Raw genomic sequence first — 23105 nt, forward strand, 5'->3', positions numbered from 1 at the left:
TTGATACAAAACATCGATTTAAAAAAAAAAAAAAAAAAGAAGCGTTTCAATTATGAATATATACGATATAAAAGATTCATGAAAGCTGGGAAAACATTGATTACTTAACGACCCTTTTTTTCCATCAGTCTCGAAAAATAAAAATAAATGTAACAATAAAAACGGATCAACCTTAAATTATAATTGATTAATGTATCCGGTGTCCCTGACGAGCTTGTATAAAACAAGCTAATATAAAACGAAATTGATTTTGGAAAGCAAATTCCAGTGATAAATCGTTCGAAGGGTCCGAATAAAATTATCTATCATTCCTCGTCGTCCTTCCTTTCATTGTCATAATACTATTACACAGTGAATTTCGGTGCCTGTTATTCTACTGATCATAACCGTGATAACTGGTCCCGCAAATGTTGGCATTACGTGCTACATCCGTGTTGTTAAATGCGCGTCGAAAGTCCATTAAAATCAATAGGAGAAAAGAGAACGTAGAAAAAAAAAAAACTAATAGATGAATCCAAGAGGGGAAAAATTAAAATTTAATAGTATATAAATTTTTAATTTTCATTTGAAAAACAAAGATGTAAAATGATGAAAGAACATAGAACATTTTCGAAAAATATTATTCAATAATTTGATGTATAATTTAATATATATATGTGTGTGTGTGTGTGTGTGTGTGTATAAAGATATATATCTTTCAAAAGAATTATTATTGGAATAAATATTTTATCGTTGTATCGTTATATCTCTCTACTATTTACTTTTATGTATCCTTCAAAATCAATATCACGACCCCGATTGAATGAAGCAAGTTTATAACGTTTTAAACGAGGTCACATGTTCCATCAATTTTTTTTTTTTTAATCAGTTATTTATGAATATATATATATTTATTTATTTATTTATTTATTTATTTATGAATAATCGCGAACTTTCCAATATTTGGACGAAATAAATTTCTTCGTTATATAATTACACAAAATTTAAACAATTATTTTAGATAGATATTCGCTGCGAGCACACGTTCGAATAATTCTTGAACATTATGTACATTTTCAAGATACTTGATGGTAAAATACTCTTTCCATTACTTATGAAAGATAACAGACCATTAGTATTATACCGATAACGAGTTTCAGTCGTTCTTATCATCTAGAATTATTTTAACATTTACAACAAAGCAAACATGTATTTTACACTGTCTGTCTATCTGTCAACTTTTTAATACAATGTGCCTCTTTTAAAAACTTAGCTTATTACTGTTCATTAATTTAACGGAAGCATAATTACGCGTTCATATTTTCGTCGATTAACACCTTTGAGAATGAGGTTGTTTGATTTGATTTGACTCCCTTCGTTCACAACAGTTTCAAATTTTCGCAATATTAATTATCGATCTTTCACCGTGATAACCTCCGGAATTAATCCAGAGAGTTTAATAAGGAAATTGGTTGAACGTTAAAGACGTAAGAGACATCTTATTAAGACTTATTTATCTTATATGTAATCAAAGCAAACAATTGGATATTACCTATGTACGTAAAAGAAATAACAGAGCCAACAATACTATACATGCCAATCCTACATTGAATTGATTTCATAACTTTTCTACTTGGAAACGCGGTCAGCCAGACTTTCTGGCGCGACTGTACCCCCTCCCGACTAATTTTGCCGATTAGAATTTTAGCATGATGTACACTCCGTGGTAAAAACCTCGTTTCTTTTTTCGCTCGTGAGCATTCTTTTGCTTCGCAATTCTATTAATATTAAATTAAAAGACGAAAATCGATTTTCTTTATGAAATACAAATGGTTTATTCACAAGAATTATAAAAACTGAACGTAACACGGAATAAACTAATTATTTTGGACTCAATGATGGATAATTACTTTCCACGATAGATAACGATATTATTATCACCTCTAGCATTTTTTTTTCAAGCAAAGAGTAACGCATACAACGCCATATCATCGTAGTTAACAATGTATCTTCGTTTATCATCGTTATCTTGATCGTGCAGAAGTCTCTTGTCGGCTCTCGTTTTTAATGAGTACGGACAACACGCGATCAAACAAATCTAAACGCGTCAAATAATTTAATAATGTATGAAGAACGTAGATAATTATACAGATAAATAATTATACAGGAAACAATTGGATTAATCGCGTTATAGATTTATGAAAATTTTCATATTATTAGAATTTAAATATAGCGTTCAAAAATATCCTTTGATTTGCTATTCGTATAATAATAATATCGCAAGGGAAGAGAACACGTTCTATTGTTCCTGTCAAATCGAAACACTTGTTTTTCAAGATCCGCCCTCGCGGTGCAATTTACTCTGTAAAGTATGGTGAGCTCTGCGAAGCTACAAAAGTAAATTCCATTAAAGCAGCAACGGGGTACTTTCCTTTAATGTCGTTAGTAGGAAAGAGCGGGAACGAGTTGTGGTGGTGGGAGGGGGGGGGAGGGGGGAGGAAGATCGTACGAGGGTAGAAGTAAGAAACGAATCACACCGAATCAACGGTGCAAAACTTATATTATCGCGTAGGACTACATTTTTTTGCTTTGAAGAAAGCAAATCACCCATTCGCGAGAAGAAGATAATAAATAATAAATAGCAAAGAAACGAATTTAATTGGAAAGAAGATAAATCCGAATGATTAATGAATTAAATGATTAATATCTCTTTTATTACGTTGTATTAAATCAAAATGCAGGCTAACCTAAATTCATTTTTCACGGATTATGAATATTTGGTTCGGCTGAACGCATGAAGATCGATACACGCACTCGGCACGCGCTTGTGAGCGCGAATAAATATGCCCAGTCGCGTGTACACAAATTTTAATTATGAATCGCCAATTGAATTCCGGCGAACAAGATCGTGTGTTCGCTACCAGAAGCGCGCGCGCGCGCGCGAACGTGGATAAATTATCGGCTAATTTCCTTTGCTGCTGAAAGATCGTAAAATTTATCTGGTAACTGGTTTTTGTGGTGTGCGTGGTAGCTTTACGCGATAACTGAAAGTGCGCTTAGCGTCGCGATCATTATTTGAAGTACATTTTTAAAGGCGCGTACCACTATTGTTAGTGAAGCACCTGTCCCGCTCGGTTCGTTGAATTTGGCTCGTGCTATACATGTGTGTGCGCGCGCATCGTGTCACGCGTACCAACACGAATACGCACGAAGATACACGAATCCGGAGAGAGTCATGTAAACAGTACAAATATGCGGCCACATGTATGTATATGCATGACCGATTACCGAGTAAATTAATGAAGGAATATATATATATATATATATATATATATATATATATTAGAAATAATAAGATAAGAAACTACGTATTCAAATTATAGGAATAATTCCTTAATATTTTTGTACATCGAGCTCGGATATATGTGTGTCAATGAAATAAATTATAATTACAAATGTGAAACGGGAATTCATTACGAGGTAAAATTATATAGAGAATTATTACGGGCAACAACGTGTACGATGTATTCAAATGTAATTCTATATATACAGAAATAAATAGATAAACAGAAGATAATATATACAGAAGGAAGAGTGATAAAGAGAAAAAGAGAAAGCAAAAAGAAAAAAAGGTATATAGCTATAACTGACCATAAAATTTGTTAACGATCTGTAACGAGAAAAAAGCAACAGTCGGTGAATCATGGGATAATTATCTTTCGAGCACGACTAGTATTTTATCAGAGCTATATTTGCGGTAACACGTTCGCGAATTGAGAATCAAGAGTAACGAGAAGCAAATATTATATTACATAAATCCCGAGAGAAAATGATTACCGTGAGAAACGTTTTTGTTATATAGGGGCCTGTACAAAGTCTGCAAAGACGTAAATTATGCCACGCGCACTAAATTCTAAATTTAATCTTTTTAAAAAATGTCATGTGTTTGTGTAATATTGAAATTCTTAAACGTAAATAATGAGTCGTCAAATCGTATTACGTAATTTTCACGATGCAAAAATAGACCTTTCGATTGAAATAATTTTAATATAACTCGTAAATACACATTTGCACTTTTAAACGAAAAATTGTAGAGAACAACTCGTCTATATTTGATGCACGAAAACATTGTCCAATATAAAACATATCTCGTAGAAATTACACACAGCGAAGTTAAAATAAATGTTTTGTTATTTTTTGCGATTCTTGAATCGCGCACAGAAAAAGCACGAATATGTATGTGTTTGTTTACCACAAGGACAAAGCATTATTTTAATCGTGATTCACGTATTATTTAACCGACGCACGAAATTAATAAATAAAATTAATAATACATTGTTTATAAAATTTGCTTTTACCTTATATTATTAAATTCAATTCGAAATACATTTTGTACTAAATTTAATGAAATTATTACATTGTTTTCCATCAATTATTTATTTAAATTTAATTATAAAATTTAAATGTTTAATTTCCTTTAAATGATTTAAATATAATTTATACCCAACGAATATATCCGATTAAAATTAAAAAATTTATTATTAATATTTGTATATTAATATATTCATTTATTTAAATAAACTCCATGATACCGTGATCATTAATATTATCGCAAAACATTACTTATTTTATAAGATAAGTATTCATTGTTGCATAATAACATCATTTCACCGTGCCTCACTTATCATACTCCAAACAGCTTCGCGTCGTATAAATATATAATTTTATTACGTCATAGACGCTCAAGTATAGGTCATAGGGAATTTTCATTAGAACACCAATTATTATTCTATTTATCAGTATCATTTTTTATAATTTATATTTTCCATTTTAGCAACAACATGAAAAAGAAAACGAAATAAAATTTCTATGGATAAATAACTCACCAGAAAAAGTAAACTTTATTCAAAAAGCCAGAGAGAATATTTTAAGTTGTTATACGGTGAACAAAGGCGACGAAAAATTGCAGAAGTTTGTTGTCTCTTTATTGCGAGAAAAAGACAATAGAGACCACTTTACATGTATTACGTATTCAGTCGAGTTACGATAACAAAAATAACGCTCACACGCTTAAATCCTGATATAATAATTATTTCACGATCCCCCCCCCCCCATTATCGATTAAATTTTCAAATATATATATTTTTAATTCATTACCCATTAACGATAAAGACAGAAATAATGTGAACCTCTTTTATACGCGATACGCGCATTGGACACCATTCTTTTACACATAGCAATTTGTGAATCGCGATTCACATGTAATATATGTTGTCCGACCGTAAGATATTCATTCGATGCAATAACTAATTTTGTAACACTGTCCTTGTTCAACTATCATTACGAATGAGCGATTTTGTAGCTGCTATGTGAATACTATCATTTGTTTCTATGTTTCGTCAACCGTCTCGATTCGAAAAATGTCGCCGACAACAAATCGACCTATACACGAAATCGAAATCGTTATTCTGAATCTCACAAAAATCGTTTTCTGAATGCTTCCATGAGTATTCATCATATAAATTGCAATTCACGAATCGCTGTATGAAAAATTCAGACGTGTGAGGGGAAAAAGAGATTTGAGAATAAAAAATGGGAGGATGATAAAAAAAAAAAAATGAAAAAATAAATTTATGATATGATAAAAATAATAAAAAAATATTATCGATAGAAATCTATAATTATGATTCAATAATTGATTTCAAGAGATAAATAATATTAATTCAATTGTTTTCGTATATATTATATTGTAAATAAAAAATTAACTAAAAAAGGAAAAAAAAACTGTTGATAATAAAAATTGTAAACTTCTTATTCGACTGTACATCCTTTCTACGAACACTCCTAAATATATTTTTCTCACGACAGCCACAAACATACGCTCTTAAAATTTTCTTTAAACAGACGACGCTCTATTTATCTACCGCTTGTACCATAATATTTCATCCTAATAATAACAGACGTATTTATCGATTCGACTCTTGTGCACAAATAATATTGTTGTATTTTCTCTACAACGTTTCTTTTATACAATAATTTTATCTATCTAATTCAAAATATTTTTAAAAAAGAGAAAGTATCATGAAAAAGCTAAGAACTAAACAATTCGGGGAAAAATGTAATTTCTCATTAAATCGTTGTTAGGACAATGCGAGTCGAGGTGGCTGTGTTAAATCGGGTTAAGGCACATCTATAAATACCTCACTAACTGCGAGTGAGAGAACATGAGGAGAGAGAGAGAGAGAGAGAAAGAAATATAAAGTGTACTGGTAGAAGTGTGAGAAAGAGAGAAAGAAAGAATACAAGAGATAAAGAGAGAGAAAGAGGGAGTGAGTGAGATATGTAAACGGAGAGAAACAGAGAGAAATAGTAAGCAAGCATACGAGTAAGAGAAAGAATGAGAAGGGTGGGGATGGAATAAGGGATGGAGGAGGGATAGAAAGAGGGAGGAGGGAGGCTAAGAAACGTGCAAGAGAGATAAAAGCAGAATCACAAAGTTGACATAGAGAAATGAAAATGAAACAGAGAAAGACGAAAGGTTGATAACGATGGAGAAGGGAGAGTTAATCAGTCCTTCTAATAGTGTGGCACATTGAAGATATACACAATTGCATTTGTTGCCAGATGTCTAAGTACACGATTGTCTCCCCTCCATTGACTACCCCTTCCCCCACTCATCACCACGCTGTCACTTCTGCATTACGGACGAGCGAGAGACACATCAAGTGAATTCGACAACGGGGGAAAAAAAGATTGCAGGCGCGTAAATTCGTATTAACTAGACATAGACAATTTTTAATTATAATTTCAAATTATTATTGCTCACCTCTATCTTTTCCATTTCTTTGCTGCACGAGTGTCACTTACTATTCCCACAGTCATCTAGGATCCTTTGGTACACACACACTGACGGCACATAGCGCAATATATCACGAGCTACACAAACGCGGTGTGCGTGTATCGAAACGATATAGGTTTGACGCGCGCGGACCAGCGACTCACGGTGCGGCGCACGCCGCTGTCCCATCAAGACTACTTTGTATTTACTCTAATTATGTGACGTCACGGATACACTGCTCGCCCCACCATTCGCCGCCGGAGGCGCCCGAGCAATGACGAGCGTGCTCGAGTGTTGCCGAGGTCGAGCGAGCAATGCGCATGGCGCAGGCACCAGTCACCTGTCGTCTCTTCTCCTTCTTGTAGAGCACTGAGTGCAGTACATCGTGAAACGTTTGCAATAATCTACACTGTGTGATTCTTTCTTACCGAACTCTAGTATTTGTAGTTACGTATTTTTTCTACAATTACGATTTCGTTCTATCTATTAGAATATCTTCAATTTCTAATAGATAATGACAAACAATGTGCAACTAGAGCTACACAGCCGATTTTTTGTGTTCTAACCTTAATTTGACATATGAATCTGTGCTACTAGTGATACATTCATCCTAAAACTATGAAATTCAAGAATGTGTATTTATGAGTATTAATATTCTGTGATTTATAGGATTTTTGAATATCATCATGTTCGACGTTTAATTTACAATGCATATTTATGGACTTTTGTTGTGAGTTTTAATCGTTTGAGCAAAGAGTGCGAGTGTCATTTATGAAAAAATGAATTTTGAATAGTTATTTAATTATTATTAAAATGTGTTTATAAAACTTAACTATAAAATTGATAAAATAGCAATAACGATTGTGTTTTGTAAATTCTTTTAATCATTATATTTGATGTAAGTGAAGTTATATTTATTTGTTTGTTACTGTAATAATTGAAATATTTGTATTTCTGATATTAATATTAAATTTAAATTGTGAGAAACAAACTGAAAATTAAAACAAAATTATAAAAGTTAAAAAATTAAAGAAATTAAATTTTTTTCAAAAAAGAATTTGAATTCCTATTATAAATTAACATGGACAGATAATAAATCTTTTAAAAAAAGAATTGAACATTCGATTCTGTATTTAAAAATAAATAAAATATGACAATTTATAGTCATTTTAAATCTGTGTAAAAATAACTATTAATTTTGAATTTAACAAATACTGTCGATATAGATATACGGAAAAGTGTGTCGATAAAAGTGCATAATAAATTACACCATTGTTGAAAAATCATATTTATTTGTTCCATTCATTATCCAAAGCTCTTTTCTGATGAGTAATTTGCATAAAACTAGCGTTTTTCACGCTAAAACTATTTGCTTTTATCGAACACACAAATTACATAAATCGATATCTACACACGGTAGAAAAATTACATTTTCCAGACATTACACTTTATAGGTTAACTTTATTTTCTCGTGAATATTTTCTTCTCTATAGTGAATAAACTTCTGATTATTTTGCACTCGCGATATTCTTTTTTTATTTATTCAACAGTTTCATATGTGTAATTTTCATATGTTATATGACAGAAATTTAAGAGTTGCTCCAGATAAAGATTTTGTTGTAGCGGAAAGCAACGTGCACGAGGAAGTAGGAATATATGCATATATGTACATGCATATATGAATATTCCTATATATATATATATATATATATATATTTACAATAAGTGTAGAAGAAACATGTTTAGATGTTAATAGACGGATTTTAGGCCTATTTCGCGAGACATTGATTTGCACGATGTTAATTAACAAACTATAGATGCAGGCTCGTATAGATTTAATTGTATTAATTATTTCGTTGTTATTTTTTTCTTTTTCATTTAGATTCATTTTTTATATTTTTTTCATTATTGTATATAAAACAAGATATAATAAAAAATATAAGAATTTTAAATAATACTAATAATATTACTTTCTTAATTTAAAATAAAAAAATTATGATTGATAAATTAAACGTCTAACTATATTTGAAACTACAAAAATACTAACAATATGTTAAATTAAAAAAATTAATTTTCTGAATAAATAAAAAATAAGATATAATATTTAAAAAAATTTTAATTTTTTATTATTTAAAAAATTAATTTTTAAAATTATTTTTTTTTTATTATTGATTTGATATATATTTGAAAATGAATAAAGAAACAGATTTATATAATTTAAAGTCAATTTGTTCAAATATACGTAACGGAATTATATATCGTACGGCCATTACAAGAGATCATTTTGTGCGAATTATATACGTCACTAACTACCGAAAATTTTGTAGTCTAAACTAAAAAAATATCCAATAGAATAATATATATAATAATAATATCCAATACTATATAACTATAAAATTAATTTTTACCTTAATTAATAGCTGGATAAAGGGTATATGATGTTGAAATTTAAAAATAAATTCAGTAATATATCCGTTAATTAAATTTTGAACTGCCATGTTTCTTTTGTCTATGTAAACTTTATAATCACACATTTATTCCGTATTTATACATTATATATTATTGAATTTATTTAAAAATATACAATATTAAACTAGAATAAAATCTTGTTGATGTTCAAACACTAGTTAGTGACGATATATGACACAAAAAGTAATATTACACTGCGAATTAATTGACATAGCGCGATCACGAATCGAATCGAAAATTGCACTGCATAACTTAAAAATGGAGGGAAACTGTCCTGACAACAGCGCCACTAACCACTTCCGCTATCTAGTTCTAATTTTAGGAACTACAATGAATTTTTCTTGTGCATAAAATCACAGTTTTCGAATTTGAAATTCAGTACCCTTTTCATTTATTCGATTCGAAAATTTATATATCTCTTGTAATAACCGTACTGTATTTAATCATATTTGCAATTTTCATTCGAGCTTGTGCACAGTATAAGAAGTGTACGAAATTGATTGTGGCTTAGGTTATGATTATTGTTATAATTCAAACTGACAAAACAAAACTTTGACAAGCTTACCATACAAGCAATGCAGGGAAGTATGTAGATTTGTTTTTAGACATTGAACATATATATATAGTCACGTACGTTTGAATTATTTCTAAATTCTTTATCAAGTTTTTTTATTGTAATTATTTAAACTGGAATATTAGAATATAAATTATACATTAAATTTTATTGTATCATTTTACGATAACGTACGTGACATTTTATTGTATAACATTTTACACTTAGAGGACTGATGCTATGTAACTTATACGTTATAGAAATTTTTTTAACATTATCGAATTTAACATTATTATAATTTCAAATTTTATATTTTACTCCATTCCTGTCAATGCTAGTTTCGTTGGTCCTCCAAGAGTCAATAACTGAAACAATGCGAAATAACAAATTTATTCGCTATTTTAAGCACATCCATGACAAAATATTAATAGAATTGAGAAAGCTATAGCATGTCCCATTAACAACAATCAAGTTTCGTCTAAATCTAAATATTGGTACTATGACCAGAGCGTAAGTGGGGAAAATATCACAGCTGGCCCCCAGCAACGTCGAAAATCCAAAATAAAGGAGGGACATTGAGGGCCTTCGAGGAACTGCCCGGTCGTCCCAGCTACGACTTTTTAAATCTGTTCTTTCACACGTTTGTCGTGTAGAGAGTATCATTGACAAAATGCATCATCTGTGAAATATAGAAAAAATGATACAAATAGTAACTATCACCTAGATTTTAAAAAGAATTTCTCAATAACCGAACCGGGCTGATCGGGCTTCCCTTTGCGCGTATATTCATATTATACATGTATATTCTGTAACTAATAGTAATATTAATTGTATGATCGCTATTATTATTATTATTATTTATTGTTATTATCGTTGGCTCGCACGCTAGACCGATTATTGTGTCTGTGCACTACATTCTTCAAAAACTCTTATATTAATAAAAACTATTTTTTTTTTCAATAAAAAAATAATCAAGTGATTTCTTGAAAATATAAATGGTTAGATAGGTAAGATTTTAATTAAATATTTCTCTGAAATGGGATCACAATTGCACGTACAATTTGTTAAAATTGTAGATAAATCTTATTAAATTTTATTAAATTTAGAATAAAATTTCATTCAATATTTTATTTCAATCTTGTCGAGTTGAAGTTGTTATCCCATAATTCAATGTGTCTGAAATTTATTATGGTTGAGCGCACCGGCACAGTAATTGGCTTCTACTTGTATTAAGGAAAGCGTGTCGAGGTCGCACGAGGCTTCTGAATTTTTATTCGAAATGCTACTTTATATAGGGAAATTATAATCACAGATTGATTCAGCGCGTAAATTTCTCAACTGTCGTACGTTTCACGACGACTCATTCACGCTGATTGTTCCTTTTTCAAAATAGAATTAATTATTTTAATACGGAGAAATCGTAATTCAAAGTCTATCGTAATTTTTTAGTCGTTAATAGATTAACAAATTTCATCGATCACTTTCAGTTTTCTTTTTTCAATAAGAAACTGAATACATTGAATTTTATATTCATATTCTTGTTAATTAGATTTAATATTCAATAAATAACAATCAAATATTTACTACTTAATAAAAATACATATATATCATTTTATCAAAGATACAAATATTATACAATGTTATTACAATGATTAGTTCGAAAATACGACCAAATGAGAGATTAATTTGGAGTTAATTTCCAAACATACTTCACGTAAATATACAATTATTATAAATTTAATATTAAACATTTGAAATAACGAATCCACTAAATACAATAGAAAGATATTTGACGCGGTAAAGATAGACTTTGAAATAATCTAACCTTGACAATTCAAAGGATACGTCTACCTGTTTCCTGAGACCTTCATGACATACTTCGAGCAGTCTGATATGAGGAATCCGTACGTAGATACGTATTTCTTCGTACGCGAATTGAAGCCTCGCACGAACGCGGGTGCTGTAAAGTTATTAAGATTCTTAAAATAATTTTTCTTTTATTTTCTTGTATCATTCGTGCTGCTCGAGAGTTCTTTCCAACGAAAGGTAGCCATTTTAGCCAAGGTGGTCAAGATACATCGATGTATGTAATCGGTCGATTTTATAATCATGCCTATCACATCTAATACTTTCAATTGTTCATAGATTTCATTTCAGTATGCTTACAAAGACTTTAAGAAATTGTTTTAAAACGAGAGTTGTAGTTCATTTAAAAATGCATTTGAAATCATAGATGTAAGGTGAATTTTCTAACAGTTGATCGATTTCTTTCTTCCATCAGCCTTGGAAAGAGGAATATACCCTCGAGCGAGCAACACGACGTAAATCATGGACCTTTTATCGAATAATCGAACGTGTACTTAATTATTCCGCGTCCCCACCGTCTGTTCCCCCATCATCTTGATTATCACCATCATTTACTGTTTCTTCAGCGTTATCATCAGTTCCCTCATTATCCTCGACATTTCCATTATCATTGATCGTATTTTTCACGTTTTCTTCGGTCGTTTCTTCCATCACTTCGATCCTTCCCTCCTCTGCAGGATTCTCATCTCCTTCCTCAGGTTCCTCTACCACAAATTCCGAATTCCCTGCTTCATTCTCTTCAACTTCATCATTTCTGAAAGCGTCCACTACTTGTTGCTCGATAGTAAGCTGTCTGACAGCGTTCTCCAAATTTTCCCTCAAAATGCGACTCGTTTTATTCTCCTCATCCTGCCACGTGAAAGGCATGAACGTCATTCGAACAGTTTGATAGATTTTCCTAAAGCCTAGTTTCTTGTATAAACTTTGGCTGGCTTCGTTTTCTGGACGTATGACCACGAAAGGCTGATAACCTCTGTCAGCGACCTGCTTCGTCAGGTACCTACGGTTTTGCTATTATGAATGGAGAAGTATATTTGATCAAAGACTTTATTTCAAAATCTATCTAAACTCTACCGTATCAAGCAATGATCAAGCAATTAGATTAACTTTTAATAAAAAAAAAAAAAAAAAAAGAAAAATTTGTCTACCTTGCTAATTTCGTCCCGTAACCCTTCCTTCGATATTCAGGCTTGGTTTGCATTGAAAACATGGCTCCGTAATAAGACTGAACCATCCAAGCTGCCAAATTACCCTTAGCAAACACTCCAGCAGCGGGAAGCGTCCTGATCAATCGGAGGAAAACCTCGTGACACTCCATATCGTTCGCTGGATACAATTCGTAAATACTCTCAACGTGTTCCGCTTTCAAGGGTTGAACTTGAATGTCGGGATGGGCTTCTTCATCCGGTTCCTCGACGTTATCTACGTTCTGAGGATCTTTGCACATAAAAACATCCCCTATCATCCTCTCGATCGTTCCTGTGCCCTCGTAAAGCTGCATCAACTCCTTGGCGATATCGTAATGAACGAAATTGATGTAAAGAGGCTTCGTCCAGTCGATCAAAATATCCTCCTCCCTTAATAATTTAAGCAGATCCAGTCGGTCGTTGGGACAGAAGACGCCTACACTTTCGAACAGTAAACCATGAGGCTGAAAATCGATCGAGCAATTGTGTTAAAGAGATCTTAGATTAAAAGATTAAGAGAGAAATTGTAAAAGGAATTTGGTTATACATGAATTATTTGTTCAAAGATTTTGTCGCCTCAGATTTGACTCTCGACATTCGAAATTCTATTCGAAATTTAATCTTATTGTTAGCAGAGATTAAGTGACACTGTTTGAACGCGGTCGAACAAATAACTAACACGATGAGAGAGTATCAAGGTTTAACCGGTTAATTTTTGATTTACGAATTGGCGAATTTCGGGAAGGACACGAGAATTTAATGGTAACAAGTTATCGAACGGACAAAATTGCGGACACGTTAATTAAGTAAAGAGCATCGAATAAGATAGGGCGGCAGATTAGAGAAGTTAACAAGGGAAGGTCAGGAAATGAACTGGCAAGGCTGTGAAACAAAAGGTTGGACGAAAGCCAAGCTAGGATTTGGGCCAAATTTTCTGCACCTCTGTGCGATACGTTCGGAAACAAGATGAATTTGCCGAAGGCACGCGAGTTTTCCTTTTGATTTTCAAATTTATATTCATTAGAAAAGAGGCCATCAATTTTGTTATATTTCGTTCAGATAATTTGCAAACGATTATCAGGCAGAAAAAAAATGTAATAATATCCATCTTCAAAGAAAACAAATTGCATTTTGGCGATGTTTGATATTTACATTCTCCTCTGATGTACCTATTCGATAGAAATGAAATTATATTTGCTATATAGTGTGTGTAAGCTACACGATCTTATCAATTGCTCTTAAGTGTAATCTAAAACAAATGGGCATTTCATACTTACAGATAACGTCATGCCTGGAAAATGTAAACAGATCTCATCATCCGGCCAGTCATTAGCCACATAGAAATTAAAATCCCATACTCTGTCATTCATATAGGTCAACAAAGTTTGATGGAACTGTGAAAAAGAAAGATAACAATGTTAAAAAACGTTAAAAGGTGTAAACAATTGTCGAGAGTTTATTCAAGGTACATTTCCCAACTGAATAACGTTGTGGCAAGTAAAGAAGCAAAATAACAAGTAATCCTTTCCCACCGTATGTTTACAAAGCTATGGAACCGCGAAGAAACAGTTGGAAATCTTCTTCATCTCACGAAAGAATTAGAAGAGTACAAACTCTTGGGGTAGTTAAAGGGAAGCTTTTTTTTTTTCGCAATGCGCATTGACTAAAGGCAACATCTTGTCAGATGAAAAGGTGGATATTTACGAGGAAGCTGCAGGATAAAGGGGAGCCTAGCCAAGGGCGATGCTCCAGACGTCGCCTCTTAAAATAAACTACCACGTGCTATATCTAATACTTTCGTGTTTAAAGCGTTCCTTTTCTTAGTCAAATATTGCAATGATCTTCATTTTGCAACGAGTAAGCGGAATGGATTCCATCCATTTGCCTACTTTTATTATCATCAATAGAAAAATCTAAATCAGAAATATATTATTAAAATTAAATAAACTTTATCAATCGATACTTAAGATAAAATAGGTTACTATGTGCTATCTTCGACACTTTAGCATCGTTTCTCTTCGAAAATAATAATTTTTATTTTCCAGAAAACAGGATGATCTTCATTCGTTTGTCCATCACCATCCATATAATTTTTGCACTTGAAAACATTGAAATCACAAAGTCAAGTCCAAAATATCTAATAAAATCAATGAAGCATCGATATAAATTCTGAAAGAAAATGTATCTATCAATTACAGAATAAACATACCGAAAGTAATTTATAGTGAACTAACTATGTATTTACTAGCTCGGTTTCAACCTCGATCAGTTGAAAGTAAGTAAATAATCGGCAATAGAACCTATTGCGGAACCTCGTAGCCTGTCCTAGATTTTATACATATAATCTGGTTGCACCAGACAGAATGGACGAGTATCATACTCGACAAACGTCCTAGCAATTTTACACGTCGATTCGATTTGGAATTTCAATACAAACAAGCCAGGAATGGCACGTAGCCGCATGTGTTTTTATTTGTTACGCACGTTTTATCCGTCATTGTCGATATCCGTTCTATCGAGTTTTACCTTTTCGAACGTTCGCCAGAATTCAGACGAATTCACGTGTACGAATGGAATTTTAACGTTCCTTCCCTTTCTATCGTAAGCGAACAAATTTTCCGCATCTTCTTTTGTGGAAAGGGAATGTAATCGAGCTCGCTTATTCTCGAAATACTTTGGCGAGCACACATGTCGTGTGTAATAAAATGTTTTACATGGAGCACGTGAAGTATAACCGGTGTAAATTTACATATCACTGACTCGATCTCGAAATGTGGCAGAAACGATGATGCAAATGAGAAAGTTGTAGAAACTGTCTCGATTCGTTTGGTGTCTTTTAACTGGAAATAGTACGCGCAGAAAATTCTTTGCCAGTAAACATGTCACTCTGTATGATCGTAAAATTAATTTTAAAAGGAAAGTTAAATTGCGATAATCAAGTAGACTATAAAAACGTTAGTTTATGCGATTTCGTACACAATCAAATGTGAGATTGATTTTAATTATAATTAAGTTTTGTCTTTCGCGACTTTCGTGTCTTTCTTCCTTTTTTTTTCCCCCCTTTTTTCCTATTCTTTAATATTATTTTAATATGCTGATAAAAATAAAACGAAAGATCTTTGTTTAATTCAGCAAAAACGATATAACGAATCATTTTTAAAAATTCAATTTAATAGGATGGAACAATCTTGACACGAATTAATTGCGAATTAAAAGACATACAATCTAATCTATCTTTGAGGTTAATAATAGAATAGAATGTAAATGCAACGGTAAGCCAAATAAACCAGATCTTATGGCGCCCTTATTATATTTAACATATAAAAACATTTTATCTTGATTAAGTTTAAACTCATGATTGTATATTCATATATCATGTTTTAGTAAAAAGCGAAATTTCTATTTATTTGAAAAAAGAAGAACACTATCATATTATTATCCACGTCGTCATTTGTTAACAACAATTTCAACTTGAAGAGTTTAAAAAGAAAAAAAAAATGTAGTCAGACATCGGCTTATCACGAAGACAAAAGAAAAAAAAGTGCGATTGAGAGAATGTCAAAATTACTCATTATCGATCATCTTCGAGCCGGCTTGACGTCACTTGGTAAGGATCATCGTGACTTGGTAAGCATGCAAGAAGCATCGATTCGAATGCGGATTCGAAAAAGCCATATGGCATCGCGTGTGCACGTCCGGACATGACCTTGACCTTGCCTTTTCGTTGGTTGGCACAACTTTATTCGAGGATAAATGACGGTATGCGGCATCGTTTCATGCTGGCCAAACATTATAACGCGTAATATGAGTACCAATGAGCATGTTAATACCGAATTGCGCAAATTGGGTAGCAGGAACAAGAACGGAAGAAAATCCTGTAAATTAAGAGGTTATTTTGTACGATCTGAATGATAGGAATTTAAAAATCTTATGAAAACTCTAAGAAAAACTGATGGATATATAAAAGGAATGTATTTATATTAATTTTTAACATACTAACCTTTTATTTAAATCATATTTTTTATTTCTATAAATTTGTATTGTGTTTGTCATAATATTCTCATTCAATCTGATAATAATATCATTCAGAATTATTATTTTACTATATTTTATTACAAATATGCCATGTAGAAATCAAATCAATTTCATACATTGAGAAATTTATAATTTTTCCTTCAAAACATATAATTACCGTTTAACTATTCAGAAATCAAATATAATATAAATATATATTTAGCGTATGACTTATCTATTACTAATCTTATAGATGTGTCGCATTGGGATCCTTAAATGATTCCATATTGGTATATTAAACGTCAAATGAGCTATCACGAAATATTCTCTGCATAATTATGTATTGTGTGTACATACTTTTGACATCATAATACGTTGTTGAATTCATATGAATTCATGAATATTATATCAAACGGGAGAATTTGATTTCAGATAAGCAATCGATTATTTTCTTGATAACGTTAACATTACACTTATAATATTATATTCTAATAAAATATCGCAAGAACGAATATCTTGATATCACGAGAAGATTACGAGATCGACACCGAGCGTTGATCATGGAAACGCAACCTTGGCCTTGACTCCGCTACACCTTGCACATCGGTAGCGGAATCGAGGTGGCGTGGCCAGCAGTCGTAACATCGATAGTCCCGCCACTCCACTACCCGTCGACGAGCAACAAACAAAGCTCTTTTTAGATCGATAACTCACTAGCTCAAGAATGAAAGGCGAAAGAGAAAAAGATGGGTCGATGCCATCTTTCTAATTGATTTCTCTCCATTTTGTTTGCTTTTTTTTTTTTTTATGTACCAAGTTTTTCTAGTAACTTTTTAAAAAGAGACCTCTGGTGGCTAATAATTTAATTGCGAATTCGGCCACTACACTCATCAATCTAACGTTCGTTGTTTACTTTTGCAACAGATTCTCGAAGGTACTGAATATAAATTATGAAATTAACATAAAGCAATATCGAAATCATAATAATTTAGATGCCAATCACGATCTATTACGCAAATATTCTTTGATGTATGAAATTTCAATAATACATGGTTATCTACGCAATATCTTTTAAAAAAATGGTTTAAAATTATATATAGAAATTTCTTATTTCTATTAATTTTTAATAAATATGCTCGTGCTGGAAATCTCATTTTGCAAAAAAGAAGAAGAAAGAAGATTGAGAAGTCTTTGTACAGGTAGAAAAATTTTTCATTATTTGTTGAGAGTTACAAGACAGTTTTAATTGAAAAGAATGTCGAAATAAATGTTTTATTAGCATTGAATAAATCAGGATAGAAAGGTAAGCTAGATTTAATAATTTAATTCTGAAATACGTGCTCATTGACCGATTATCACACTCCGTTGCATTTATATTAACAGGTGTTTGCTACAATATGTAAAAATTGGCACGTTTTCGATTGGATGGAAATATTAAAACTTCATTTAACGGCTAGGCAAAATTATAATAGAAACAGATATAACATTACATGCAGATTTGTTCAGATTTGCATTTAAAAAACATATCGAGATAATACAATTTGATGATAATTTCTTGTAAATAATCGATAATGGTAATATAATATTATTATTAATATTATTATAAAATTTTTTAAATTTAATTTATTATCATTATACAATCATTATTTATATTATTCTAATATATTATTTTATAGAAAAAAAATTTAAATTGAACAAACCAAAAAGCTAAACATACTAGTATTATAAACTAGTAATAAATTTGGAAAATCCTTTATAAATTGGTTCTTACTAATATTCGATATTAATTAATAAAAATCACTAATATTTAGTGACACTATATCATCTTAACATAATTTAGTTAGGCCACTAACAAATATCAACCAGTACAGAAAATACTATTAAATACAAGAAACTTCACGAAGCAAAGTTAAAATAAATCGTCACTGATCTGTGTACCATAACACGGTGAAAGCGTAAAATTATTAAAAAATATCAATTATAATAGAAAACGAGAACACGATTTTAAATCTCGTAATCAGTATGCATATATTTATATCATCGAAATCAGAAGAGATTTGCTCGATATTACATACTATACATATTATACGATTTAAAAAATAAAAGAAATCATGCCGCATTGTCCGTACTACTTTACGACGCCGCATGCAAATATCACACCGAGAATATCGCCGCTGCGCAAAACGATCTGTACCAGCCGCGACCTTGACACTAACCTAGCACAACGGCCCACCATTTAGACCAGGTTACGGAGGAAATACTACGCAGGAATCTCTTCCTTTGCACCGGTAATCTTATCCTATCGAATCTCGTCGCCTCTTCCCTCGGAAATCGTACGATATCCTATAGCTATAGTTCCTCTTTACGGTTCATCCAATTTCTATCAACCACGCGACAACTTTTATTTCTATTCTTCTTTCTTCTGTTTACTTCAACTTGTTTTTGTCTTGTACTTTCTTTCTTCATTAGATTTATTTTAAATCTAATTTCAGTGTGAAAAGCCATCATCTTTGATACTATTATTTTAAGTTTATTAAAATTATTATTTCAATTTTAGAATGGAAAGTTAACGATATAATTTGCAATATCGTTCAAGGATTTCAAACTGTGGAAAAGTAATTTAAAAATGGCAAACACAATCAGGTATTCGCACTAAATTTCTTTTGAGATATTTTATCCCATCATGAATTCAATATTATCATGATATGTATTAATCTTTTAAATATTGTAGATCTATGTTTCATGAAATTCAAAATCTCATTGGAAGAATAATTTAAAATTGCTTTAAAGGAGAAGGCATGATAATTATAGAATTACATGATAATTATAAAAATGATTCGTTATTAATCATTGGAATTATTATTAGCCTAAAATACAATAACAAAAAGAAAATATTAGTTTAAAACACAGAGAAAATATTTGCAAACTAAGCAGAATTAATTCGTATATATAAACAAGACAACTTAGGTTTTTCTATGAAATATGACATCATTCATAAATGATGTAATTGAAATATGACATCATTCGTAAATTGAATTTTATACAAAAAAGATGCCAATTACGAATTAATTAACCAATTAATTTTTATAAATATATAAACTGTCATTTTTTCTGAATTTCCATAATTTTTATAATCAAATCAAGACTTTCTCTTCTATTTCAATGATTTTTAATGAAATCAGGATTTTTTTCTAATTTTTAATTATTTTAAAAATTTAAGAAAAATTATAAATTCTAAGAAATTTTTCTAGGACCTTTTATGAAAATATAAATTGAACAAGTTTGAAAGGAGATCGAACGTACCTTTAAGGATTCGGGCAAATAGCCATCAAGAAAGTCCAAGAGTTTAGGTAGTTCTTCCTTGGCAAGCAAACGAAAGTTTCTGCCTCGTTCCATCGCTTCAGGACACTCCATACTGAAACTAATTACCAAGAGATCATTAGTATAAGTGACAAACTTTTGAATTACAATCGGTCTTCGTCATAAAACACATGATCTTATAGGCCCATAATATTTTCAATAAAATTGTTCAATATTCGAAAATTTGTTGAAACTAAAATCATAAAAATCAATAGTTAATAAATATGATATTCAAATAATAATTATAATAACTTCTAAAACAATGTGAGTTTTTTGTATCTTTCGTTTAATATTTAATAACTTTCAAATGACTTTATTATTGGTTTAAAGATTTTCTCCATGAATTATTCGCAATAATAATTTCCTAGAGTTGATTGAATGTCATAGTTTTCAACGAATCGATCAAATAGAAACTTATGAGAAAGAAAAATCGATTTGATCGCGTCGAAATGTAAAGCAAAGCAAATTGGTCGGTGACTATATATCTAGCAAACCATAATGCCATTATGTTCTCGTTTCATGTTCATGTTCGTTTATAAATACGTATCGATAAAGATCTTTTTCTTTCTGCAATGATTATATAATTATGAATATACTTTTGAACTTTAAAAAACGTCATTCTAACCACTCTTACCAAAAGTTCATGAGAAAATTCCAAGGTCTAGCTTCTTATTGCAACAAGTAGAATATATCCGTGCACGTTCAGACTCGTACTCACAATTATTCGATTTTCAAAATCATTAACATAGAAAAATAAAAGTAGTTGTTAGAATGATAATTGAATATCAATTCTAATATTCTCAAGAAATCAAAAGAAAAACGAGAATTCTAAAAGTTGTAACAGCAGAGGATTATATTTAAGATTGAAAACTAAAGATTTTCTTATTTGGAATAACTTGGAAAAAGTTCCATTTAAAGTCCTCGAAAGTCTTGGAATTTGGAAATTTTAAAAAATTTAAAAATTTGAGATTTAATGACACCAGAATTAAAAATCCAGATTTAAAATTTTCGATGTGTCCAAATATTTAATGTTGTGAAATTTCAAAGGTTTAGGAATCAGAGATACATAATATAAAATTACATGATCTTTTTTTTTTGTATCTATAATGATTGGATAAGACCAAAGCATATTATTTCTCAAGTGGCGACAGTTATCTATGTCTATAATGCGCTTAGTTATGCCTACAACAGTTAACAGTGTCATCTATGTCAGTATAATCTCCATGTTTTTTTTTATTGATCGATAATAGCAATCTTCGATACTTTAAAACAATATTTAGTTACGCATTATTGTGATAAATAACATAAGAAAGAAAAGTGACGTTGATTGTAATTAAGATAAGTTATCTTATCTCTTTAATTTACTTGCAAGCGATTTATTTTATGAAAAATATCATTAAATCTGGTATTAACATTTAACTAAACATTTAACATTTTAACGTTTTTATTTTTACTTAATTTGTTGATAAAGTAATTGTACTATGAAAATATTTCACGCGAAATATCAAAGTACACAAAATTAATTAAAAACAAGATATTAAAATCTATATATATATATATTATCTTATCATATAAGATTGATATATCAATCATTGATATAATCGATGAATCGAGAATACAAATGGTCAATATCAATTAGTTATATGTATTAAAATAATTAAATAAATAATTAAACGTTGAACGAAAATATTGAATTTTTTATTGAATTTCATTTGTTGCATATAATAAATATTTCGAATAAATTATTCTTCGTGTAAAATTTATTTTATTTGATACCGATCGATCATATCAATAGAATAAAATGTAAAGCAAAAAAATTTCTATATTACACGAAGATCAAACTATCGTGATTAACACGAATATTAGTTTCGCAATATTATGTCAACGATAATAATGAAAGAACATTTGCTTTAGAATGAAATAATTCTAGAAGAACGACAATGAAACGAGAAAAGAAGATTATCTTACTGCAAAAAATCAAATATAGATAAAAGAAAATCCAACGAAAAGATTATCCCTTACGACTCGTAAAATCGGAACGGTAGAAAGAATAATTCTTTTAAACTCTCTTACTTTATTTTTTCCCGCCTTTAAAGCGAAGTATATTTTTACCTGAATATTTCAGCAGATTTATCGTCGTCATTTATTACCATAACTTGTCCCGTGTCGTATGTCCACGTATGACTCTAATCTATTATTTTTATGATGAAATTAAACGTGTTCTCAATTTAATTAATGAACCGACGTAGGTAACATTAATAAACATAAAGTGCAATGTAAATTAATATACAGGGCACATTTCACAACATCCTAAGCTGCGAAGGATCTTCATTTATCGACAAGTAACCAACGACTACCTACATGCAGCGATTGCTGCAGATAATCATGCCAGTATCACGATAACGTCACAACAGAAAGCACTACTGGGATCCAAATCGCACGATGCATAACTTTTTAATGGAAATATCACAGGCAAAAGATTTTAAACGTTTTATTGTTGGCGCACCGATGAATAATGATTTATCGCATCCATTCTTAATCGGCGTACACTATAATTATGCTTCTTCGATTTACCTTAATGAATTAATCGCGTGATTGTTATTCCAGCAAGTCGTTAAATAGCCACTGTGATCGACGGATATTCGATTGTCGAAAAAAATGAGAATTACGCGGCGTGAAATCGGCCGGAGGTGAGAATAGTTGCGGGCTGTTATCAAGAGGTAGTTCCAACGGAGGCACCCGCCCTCGCCGCCCCCTGAACCCGCACTGCCGCCCCTAGGTCACCGTTACCCTCCTTGCACCTAACACCACTGTACTAGTCCCAGCGCAGGCGCCTTTT

The 23105-nt window shown here is 31.1% G+C and overlaps 2 protein-coding genes and 2 long non-coding RNA genes across 5 annotated transcripts in view; 1 reads left to right on the top strand and 3 right to left on the bottom strand.

The window, feature by feature from the left end:
* Positions 1-7641, bottom strand: part of LOC100865061 (uncharacterized) — a 203166-nt gene extending 195525 nt beyond the window's left edge. The window contains exon 1 of the mRNA XM_086915264.1: positions 6806-7641. Coding sequence (XP_086771390.1) covers positions 6806-6820 — 15 coding nt within the window. The 5' untranslated portion in view covers positions 6821-7641. The remainder of the gene's footprint in view (positions 1-6805) is intronic.
* Positions 7642-9786: 2145 nt separating this feature from the next.
* On the bottom strand, positions 9787-23031 carry LOC100871763 (uncharacterized). 2 transcript variants are annotated; one of them, XM_086915277.1, is made up of 6 exons: positions 22841-23031; positions 20210-20327; positions 14170-14286; positions 12854-13356; positions 12174-12705; positions 9787-11799 (listed from the first exon to the last, which is right to left on the bottom strand). In XM_086915277.1, exons 2-5 carry the CDS (start codon positions 20318-20320, stop codon positions 12204-12206), a joined length of 1233 nt encoding a protein of 410 aa, XP_086771403.1. In that variant the 5' UTR covers positions 20321-20327; positions 22841-23031; the 3' UTR covers positions 9787-11799; positions 12174-12203. The 2 variants fall into 2 exon arrangements, with proteins under 2 accessions (XP_086771403.1, XP_003691702.1); XM_003691654.4 differs by having other exon boundaries at positions 9787-12705.
* LOC147658559 (uncharacterized) lies at positions 14735-17753 on the bottom strand. Its single transcript, XR_015294480.1, has 3 exons — positions 16893-17753; positions 15138-16767; positions 14735-15061 (listed from the first exon to the last, which is right to left on the bottom strand). It is a non-coding gene; the product is annotated as an uncharacterized LOC147658559 (long non-coding RNA).
* On the top strand, positions 17627-20529 carry LOC147658560 (uncharacterized). The gene is made up of 5 exons (XR_015294476.1): positions 17627-18209; positions 18290-18480; positions 18583-19194; positions 19464-19549; positions 20158-20529. It is a non-coding gene; the product is annotated as an uncharacterized LOC147658560 (long non-coding RNA).
* Positions 23032-23105: the final 74 nt, after the last annotated feature.

This window comes from Apis florea, unplaced genomic scaffold, assembly GCF_048593485.1.
Source record: "Apis florea isolate Af1SG1 unplaced genomic scaffold, ASM4859348v1 contig_2153_pilon, whole genome shotgun sequence".
Classification (NCBI taxonomy): domain Eukaryota; kingdom Metazoa; phylum Arthropoda; class Insecta; order Hymenoptera; family Apidae; genus Apis; species Apis florea.

Bases quoted from the DNA above. Each gene is read 5' to 3' on its own strand.
- LOC100871763 (XM_086915277.1), bottom strand. From the start codon at position 20,320: ATGGAGTGTCCTGAAGCGATGGAACGAGGCAGAAACTTTCGTTTGCTT. The intron at 13,357-14,169 runs GTAAGTATGAAA...ATCGATTTTCAG, and splicing joins TTCCAGGCATGACGTTATCT to CCTCATGGTTTACTGTTCGA. The intron at 12,706-12,853 runs GTAGACAAATTT...GCAAAACCGTAG, and splicing joins TACGGGACGAAATTAGCAAG to GTACCTGACGAAGCAGGTCG.